The 8,321-nt window shown below is 50.4% G+C and overlaps 3 protein-coding genes across 3 annotated transcripts; 1 reads left to right on the top strand and 2 right to left on the bottom strand.

Moving 5' to 3' along the window:
* Positions 1–458: 458 nt before the first annotated feature.
* Positions 459–2,650, bottom strand: LACBIDRAFT_334094 (uncharacterized protein; the record flags this gene model as incomplete). Its single annotated transcript, XM_001888803.1, has 3 exons — positions 459–1,445; positions 1,709–2,155; positions 2,345–2,650. 3 exons carry the CDS (start codon positions 2,648–2,650, stop codon positions 459–461), a joined length of 1,740 nt encoding a protein of 579 aa, XP_001888838.1.
* A 2,533-nt stretch (positions 2,651–5,183) lies between these two features.
* LACBIDRAFT_334093 (uncharacterized protein) lies at positions 5,184–5,820 on the top strand (the record flags this gene model as incomplete). The annotated part of the gene is made up of 3 exons (XM_001888846.1): positions 5,184–5,423; positions 5,451–5,581; positions 5,658–5,820. 3 exons carry the CDS (start codon positions 5,184–5,186, stop codon positions 5,818–5,820), a joined length of 534 nt encoding a protein of 177 aa, XP_001888881.1.
* Positions 5,821–7,642: 1,822 nt separating this feature from the next.
* LACBIDRAFT_334092 (uncharacterized protein) lies at positions 7,643–7,981 on the bottom strand (the record flags this gene model as incomplete). Its single annotated transcript, XM_001888802.1, has 1 exon — positions 7,643–7,981. One exon carries the CDS (start codon positions 7,979–7,981, stop codon positions 7,643–7,645), a length of 339 nt encoding a protein of 112 aa, XP_001888837.1.
* Positions 7,982–8,321: the final 340 nt, after the last annotated feature.

The following is an 8,321-nucleotide window of genomic DNA, read 5'->3' as shown; positions in this document are numbered from 1 at the left end:
CAAGGTAGTCGGAAACAGTATCGGGATAAGAAAGAATGGAAGGATTGTTGGGCATGATGACGGTGTGAGGAAGTGAGGGCATATGCCCAATAGGAAACCCGAAGCACAGGTTAAAAGGCAGGAGAGGGTAGCTGTCGAAAAGGTCGTGTTTGCACAATAGAAAGTCGAAGGCGTCAGGACTATATGGGTGCAAGACTCTGTGAAATAGAAGGGAATCCTCAGAAGAGGTACAAGCCAGAGGGGGCCGAGGAATGATGGAAGAGGAGAAGTCGGAGTAGGAAAGATTAAGAGAAAGCAACGCCTGAAGGAAAGCATCAGTTTGAGGGTCTGGAATGGCAAATCCATGCGAAGGCGTGATGGCGTTTACTCCCGCAGAAGGAGCAGAGATGGGCGCGCTCGTCTTTATGAGAGCATGGGTGCCCACGGTCGCCTCGAAGGTTCCAGCTGATGCAAATGACTCAGTTGTCGTGGCTGAGGAGGTTATGGTCACTGTACTTGGACCATACTGGCTTGCCATCAGATTTGAACTTGATGACGATGGTGCTATCGGCGTGTTGAGTTGCGTCATGGCCTCGCTCAGCGCAGATAAGGCAGTCGGGTGTCGAGGAGGAGGACTTGCCGCTGCCTGAAGAAAAGGGCTGTGAAGGCTGTGTTTGAGAAGAGCAAGAAGTGATTCGTGGCGTGAGTTTCCCAAATGTCGCGCTGAGAGAAGGCTTGGTAGGTTCAGACCCCATCATCCCATGAATGTCAGCCATCATTTCACACTGCTTCTCGGACAGCTTGTAGGCCTGGTAATAACGAGCGGCGTCAAATTCACCGTATTTCGCCCAATGTTCCTGATGGAACTTCAGCTCATCAGGTTTCCAGGCCTCGTAAAGGTCGTCCTTTGTGTCCTGAGCAGTATAGAAGCAGAAGTGATCGTTATACCAGTTACTATGAGCCTCGCCAGTGCCCTCTTCATCACGTTCCTTTTGAAATAAATACATGTTACCAGCAGCCTCTGTCCACTGGCTGCAAGACAAGGAGAGTTCCTTCCCGAAGCGGACAGACAATTTCTCAATGTCAAGAATAACAGTACCCTTCGTTTCCCCAGGATTTGGATTAGTCTTCGTCGTAGGCAGAGTAGAAGCCTCAACATTCAAGATATTCAGATTCTTGTTAAGGAAAAAAGGCAGAGGTACAGCAATGCAAAGTTCGGTGTCAAAGAGGCTCTGAGGGAAGGTAGCTTGCCAAGGAACACCCACAACCCAAGGTACCATTTTTTTCCCATTCATACAACGCCGCTTCGCCATCCTAGCTTCTTCCACAGAGGGCTTAACATCATCAGTAGGCTTCCGTTTCACTTTCAGCTTCTCTTTAATCTCCTCATCCGCACAATACTTTCCATTCCTCCACTGATTCCTACCGGATTCCGCGGATTCCGGCCGGAATTGACAGGAATCCGACTGGAATAGACAGAAATTTCAGTACAAATCTATACTTCTCGATTCCCCCTACAGTTCCACTTTAGCTAGATGTCATATGACTTAATCTGCACTTATCAAGACCTCCTGAATTACTTGTGTAATGCAGTCAGTCAATCTATTATTCTATTCTATGCTGATAACTTAAACTTAGAAATTGCTTATGATATTCAAATTTGAACATAAATAATTCAGGTGTATTCACTAGAACTACATGAGATTATTCTACTACAAAATTATCTTACTACATAGAGTGTTAAAGGGAGGGGGGAGGGATGGAGGGGAGGGGGAGAGGGGTGAAGGAGAGAGGGGTGATGGGAGAGGGAGTGATGGGGAGAGGTGGTGGGGAGTGATGGAGAGGGGAGGGAGTGATGGAGGAGGGAGGGAGTGATGGAGGGGAGGGAGTGAGGGAGAGAGGGGGGAGGGAGGGAAAGAGGTGGGGGAATGGAGAGAGAGGGGGCATGGAGGGAGGGAAGAGGGACAGAGGGAGGGAAGAAGGATGGAGGGAGGCAAGGAGGGAGGGAGGGAAGAGAGGGAGGGTGGATGGAGTGGTGGGGACTGATGGAGGGGGGAGAGTGTGGTGGGGAGTACTGGGCCTCGTCGCTGTTCGTCGGCCTCCTGTCGTGTCTTCGTTGACGTGCTCGCCGTCGTCCGCTGATGTCGTCTTCGTCGGCCGTTGACGTGGGCGTTGTCTGCTGACATCGTCGTGTCGGCTTATGTGGTCGTTTTCTGCTGACGTGGGCATCGTTGTGTCGCGTTCTTGGTGTCGTGTCGCGTGGTCGCGTCGTTGTTGTGTCGTGTCGTTGTTGGGTTGTCGTTGGGTCGCGTTTTGGTGAGTGTTAGCGGGGTGGGTTGGGATGGAGGAGGGGGGGGGGACTCACCTCTGAATGACGACGAACGACGACGACGTCATCATTCGTCGTTTGGTTGCCACATCGCTGATAGCGACGTGGCATCGGTGACGTGGCGTTCCCGTGTTTGGTGGTCGTGGTTGCCGGTTGACGAGCGTTGTGGGTGGTGACCACGGGTGATGGTGGTGACGTGGCGATGGGTGGGTGTCGTCGACGATGGTGGTGGTTGAGATGAGAGAGTGGGTTGTTTGTTTCTGATGCCCAAATCAAGCGTCGGCGTTTGCGTTTGCCGATACTTGATTTGGGCATCAGAAATTCCGTTCCGTCTCGTTCCATGGCTATTCCTTCCGGGTGATCACCGGAATCATTCCGGCGGAATTTGAATTCCATTCAAAATTCCGCGGAATTGTTTGATCAATTTGGCAGGGCCCTCTGCCAAATTTGATTTGCCCGGAATTCCAGGAATTCCCCAGATTCCGCCGGATTCCAGCAGGAATCAGTGGAGGACAATAAAGACCTCCCTCAACAGGCGAACAAGCAAGCATATCGAAATGCAAATTCTGAGGAACCACCTATGGACCGCCTCCATTCGTCGTGTGCATAGGCTGCTCTTAGCGTTATTATTTGTGTAAGTGCTTGGGTTTGGGAGGTGGAGCGGTGAGGTTGCGTGCATCGTGGAAGGGTGGGAAGATTGATGAGACGAAGGATGTGTTTGGGGCGGTGGAGATAGAGGAGGAGGGGGTAAAAGTGTTGTTGGTGGTGCTGGAGCTGGAGGTGGAGGTGGAGGCAGTCAAAGTGGAAGTGGAGTACGTGTTGGCCGAAAACGAAGCACTTGTAGGCGAAAATAGAACAGCCACATTCCTCTTCAATCGAAGTCTGGGTGTGGGTGAGGGGCAATTTGAGTCTTGACAAAGGCAAGGTAGCTGGGTGGGGTACGCCTGTTCCTGTTCCTGTCCCCCCTTTATTCTCCTCCAAGGCCAACCCCCTCGTCGGATCCGTCATAACAGCCAACCTCCTCAAATACCTCACCCGTTCCACAAGCTTCTAATGCGTCGGAATAACCTTCTCACTCCTCTTTCTCGTCACCTCCCTCGTGACATTCATGAATTCCTCGTCCCACGTCCTAAATATCGCCGTCATTTGTGTGAGTAGACACTCGAAGGTTGGGTAAAGTGAGTACGCTAGTTGGTGGGATGTTGAGATCCGGAGAAGGATGTCATTGAAATCTCTTAGGATTGCTTCGACGAGTGGGAGAGTTCAACGGATTGGGTAGGGAGATAGTCTGAGTTTTCCGTTTAGGTGGGAGATAATGAATTCGTGTTCTTTGTCATGATAGGAAGAGAGAGAGGAGGTCATTGAATGGGAAGTCTTTTATAAGTTGGTTTTACTGTTCCCGTCGTTAGCGTTGAACACAATAACAAATCTGGGAAGGAGAGACCTACCGAGATCTGTAGGACCCGGTATCAGCTGTAAAACTGACAGTGGCATCGAACCTCTTTGCATTCCTCAGTGCATCCATGAACCCCACCTCCTCGCTCCTCAACTGTGCCTCTATCGCGTCCAATACGCTCTCAAGGCTCAACCACAAGTTGATATCTTGTGATGCCGTGCCAGAGGAAACACCCCTCCTGAGTGTGGTCACCGGTCACCGCTTGTATGGCTTGAATCCATGTGTTGACGTGCGAGTGGAAAGAGTTGAGGACGGTGAAAGAGGGATGGGAGTGGAAACAGGACAGAGGACTCAATGGAAGATGTTCCAAAGGCCAGAAAGAACACGCCAAACGAGACCCTAGCGAGGATCGTCTGAGGATCGAACACCTTGAAAATGGCAGAAAACGGACACACCTAGCACACCCAGGTAAAGCACGCACAATCCCCACTCCAATACTACCCCCCACTAACCGGATAGTATGTTGGCTTCTTCATCGGTGCGCCCGTAACGACTGGCGCAAACAACATGCATCTGATACTGCTGAACCTGGCCATGCTGAGCCAGTGGATTTGGTTGTTGTCCTCCTGCCGGCTGTTGCTGCAGCCGCTCCTCCTTATGCTTGTTGATCCTGATGGAAGTGCACGCGCCTAGCACTGTCCTCGCTGCGTCTTCGTGAGTAATGGCCTAGATGCGGGTAAGCATTTAGACTTGTCGTCGTGGTCATAGGTGATGGTTAATTCATAGTGATCTTGTTGATTCCGTTGGTGCGAGGGAGCATCTCAACGTGCTGCTAGACAGATGTGGTCTCTGCAAATGTACATGATGCGGATGGTGCTGATGGGAATGTGAGGAGGGTGCGGGTGCACGTGCAGTTTGTGGCGATAGTCAGGGAATGTGACAATTCTAAGAGCAGAAACCAGATGGATATTCCAAGAGTGCGAGTGCCAAATACAATTCCATCGATGCACCGAGTGCCTTGCGAACTTGAAGGAAGGCTTAAAAAAGACACATGATGATGACATCACGTTGCGACCAATTTGCGACCTTCATCACCAACAGGCCCAGGAGATATTCCTGGCCATTCTCAAACCATTGATGGCAATCCGAGAAGGATCATGATAACATTCAACGCACTCAACTTCTGCCTCACACTCGTCTTTTCGCAGCTCTGGAAATGCCACACTATACTAGTGGACACCACCAACCACCACTGCAGATTGACGCGCCCAGCTCTCCTCTTCTCTTCTTTGGACCTCGTATAACCAACCGACAAGACGTCAATGATGTGTCAGGATGTCACGGACTGCGCGCATATAAGCGAGTTATCGCCCCTTTTTCACTTGCACCGCGAGGGGTTGACGTTCTACGCTAAGTAATTTATCCCTCCCTCCATTACGTATCTTCAGATGGTCTTGTCTGCTTTTGACAGAGCTATCTATGTGTGCCTCCCTTGCCCACCTTAACTTTCTCACTTTGACGCTCCCCGCGTTCGCTTATGGTGCAAAACTCCAAGCTGACTGTAGAGCACAGACATCAAAAACCGGGATTGTTTCGCCATTCCCAGACTCAGTCTTTCGACATTCTCCTCGTTCGGGTTTCATGCCTTTCTTGCAGACGTCCCTCCATCAGGAGATTGATGGAGCTCAAAAGTTCCGAGGACTGTACCGCTACATTGCGGTGTGTGAAACGTACGCATGGCCACAGGGAAATGTTCATCGAAAGCAAGAAAATTATTCGTTCGCTCCGTTTGTTACCGGGTTCAAGGGCGCTGATGTTTTGAGTGCGAAGGTAGGATACGATCATCTTATCCCTCACAAATACAGGAGAAAGTCAGAGTGAGGATCATGGCTGGAAAGGATGAGGGCATGTACTCAGGGAGAGTTGCTAACTGTCTCCTCAAACCGATCAAAGCTTACACGCACCCGATACGCCCACTTACGCCATCCTCAACCTTGGTGGTGCCTCTAAGCAAATCGTGTTCGAGCCTGTGTTCACGTCCTCAGATACTATGCAGATCGAGGGAGAGCACAACTACGATCTGCAGTTCGGTGGCCGCAGCTATGTGTTGTATTAGCAGGGTACGGCCTCATGCATTGGCAGACATGTTCATCAGCTGGTGGACTTGATGTTAACGTTGCAGGGTATCAATATATCAAGGACTTGGCAACTGTTGGAGATGCATACATCATTGTATTTCCCCTTCTCAACTTTCTCCGCCTCTGTTTCTCTCTTCCTTCGTTCTGCCTTTTCTTTTTTGCTTCTTCCTTTGTCCTTTGAACTTCCTCCTTCATTCTTTCAATTTTGTCCGTTGTTTATCCATTCCTTCTCACTTCCCTCCACCATTCATGTCATAGACGACGCTAACGCCATTTTAACCACCATAGTGGTCATCAACGATGTTCTCGAACCTCATTTGTCCCTGGCACCAGGACCTCAAAGATCAGCTATGCACGCGCGCGGATGCTATTCCCTATTTCTGCACGCGGCTCCTCTTCGAATCCAGAATCAATTCTCTAGCAACCTGGATGCCACACATGCGACCGCCCATCGACGATCAGCGACAAGCGCCCACCACCAACATGCATGACCACCCACCACCACTCACGACCACCCATCGACGGATGGCGACAAGACAAGTGGCCACGAGCGGCCATCACATCGCCCCTACCAACCTCCATGAACACCCACCACCACACACGAGTGCCCATTGACGAACGGCGACCAGTGCCCACATGCTCACCAGTCACGAGCACCCATCGACGATTGGTGACCAGCGCCCACCGCCAACATGTACGACCGCCCACCACCACTCACGAGCACCCATTGACGCATGGCGACGATGGCCCATGACCCCTCGCTGAATGAGGCCCCACCACCATCGATGACAAGCACCCACCATGCCACGTACCAACGACGATTGCCCATGACTGCCACCCATGCCCAGGGTCTGGCAGCACCATCGATGAACCACCTTCAGCGCCCTGGAATATCCACGAACCGATGCAAGTGTCAATGACCAATGTCGTTGTTGTTTTAAATTGGACCACAGTAAGTACTGCCCAGCACTCCCTCCCCATCCCTCACTGTCCAGCACTCTCTCCCACCTCCCTCACACTCTCCCTCCCCCCTCCCTCATACACACTCTCCCCCCTACCTTATTCCCTTCTTCCTCCCCCCTCCCTCACTCCCTTCCCCTCTCCCTTCCCCTCTCCCTTCCCCTCTCCCTTCCCCTCTCCCTTCCCTTCTCCTTAACCTCATAGGTACCCAAAAATGGGTGACTGAAGTGGCAACAGTGAAAAATTGGAGGTCTTTATTGTCCCCCTGTAATTCCTGCCAAGCTCAGCTCAACTCTGTCAGAGCTCTGCCAAGCTTGGGTGGTTTTTTAAGGTAGAGGGGGAAAAATGATAGAGGGATTCACCAAAGTCTGGGAAAGGGTCACTGACCCAGATCCTTCACCCGATCCCGTACTCTGGGACATGCAGGCCAAATTGGATCAGCATGACTCTCAAGAACTTGCCCACAATGATAACCACAATGATGCCATGGACTCTCTTGCAGTCAGATCCCTGCCTGAAAACATTACGATGACCAGCCATTATCGGTATATTCTAACTCGAATGAGGAGGGATAAAGAAAGGTTGGTTGAACAGATTGAAACTGATCAAGATATTTTAGCAGCATTGGATGCCACCTTACTTTCACTAAAACTGTTTGTAATGAACAAGGGGAAGGCTCGGGACCAGGGTGAATAAGTAGTTTTATATACCTTTTGCAATTATGAACTCGGGTGAAACTCCAACACAAAATGAATTGACATTATTCTAAAAAGATATAAACTAATGTTTCTTGGATCGGGTGGTTCGAACACTCTCTTCAGCAATTCTCTTTGACCGATCTCAGGTCACAATACCGAGCTCAGTGGAAACCTTGCCTTTGATGGGCCGAGGTTTAGGTTTTGCCTTGACAGGGACAGCCATGGCTGACTTGACTAAATCAATGTTAGTTGATGGGCTGCGACCAGCATGTGGATCGACCTCGGTAGATGGTTTGTCAATGGAAACATCTTGTATGACAGGGGAGCCAGCAGCCTTCTTGATTGTGCCAGGTCGGCCGTTTTTGGGGCCAAGTTTGTCACCGGCCTCCAACCGAGAAGTCTTGTTGGGGAGGGCATCCTCTTCATTATCACTGTATTTTCTTTTCACCCCATGTCCACCCAACAGCTCCGCAAAGTCCATTTCCCAAAAGCTTTCACTGGGTCCTGGCTTTGCTTTAGGTTTCGTGTGACTTGGAAATACTAAAAATATCTGTGATGAGCGCCGATCACAGATTAGCATCAGGCAGATAACCTTGGATTGGCAGAGACCATCACGGAACGGAAACATTAAGGTTGTTGTATCACGGAACAGTAATGATCGGGAGAAACCATCATGGAACGGAAACATCAAAAAGGTTGTGACCCTGACAATCATCATCAGAACAACTTCTGTATGCCTCGAGGAATAATGAGATAGGAAATATTAAACTACACCTTGAAACTACCTTAAACCAGAGTACAGTTAGGTTAGCTAGCACATG

This window comes from Laccaria bicolor, genomic scaffold, assembly GCF_000143565.1.
Source record: "Laccaria bicolor S238N-H82 LACBIscaffold_59 genomic scaffold, whole genome shotgun sequence".
Lineage (NCBI taxonomy): Eukaryota > Fungi > Basidiomycota > Agaricomycetes > Agaricales > Hydnangiaceae > Laccaria > Laccaria bicolor.
The sequence above is the reverse complement of the archived record's forward strand: the minus strand, read 5'-3'. Positions and strand labels throughout refer to the sequence as shown.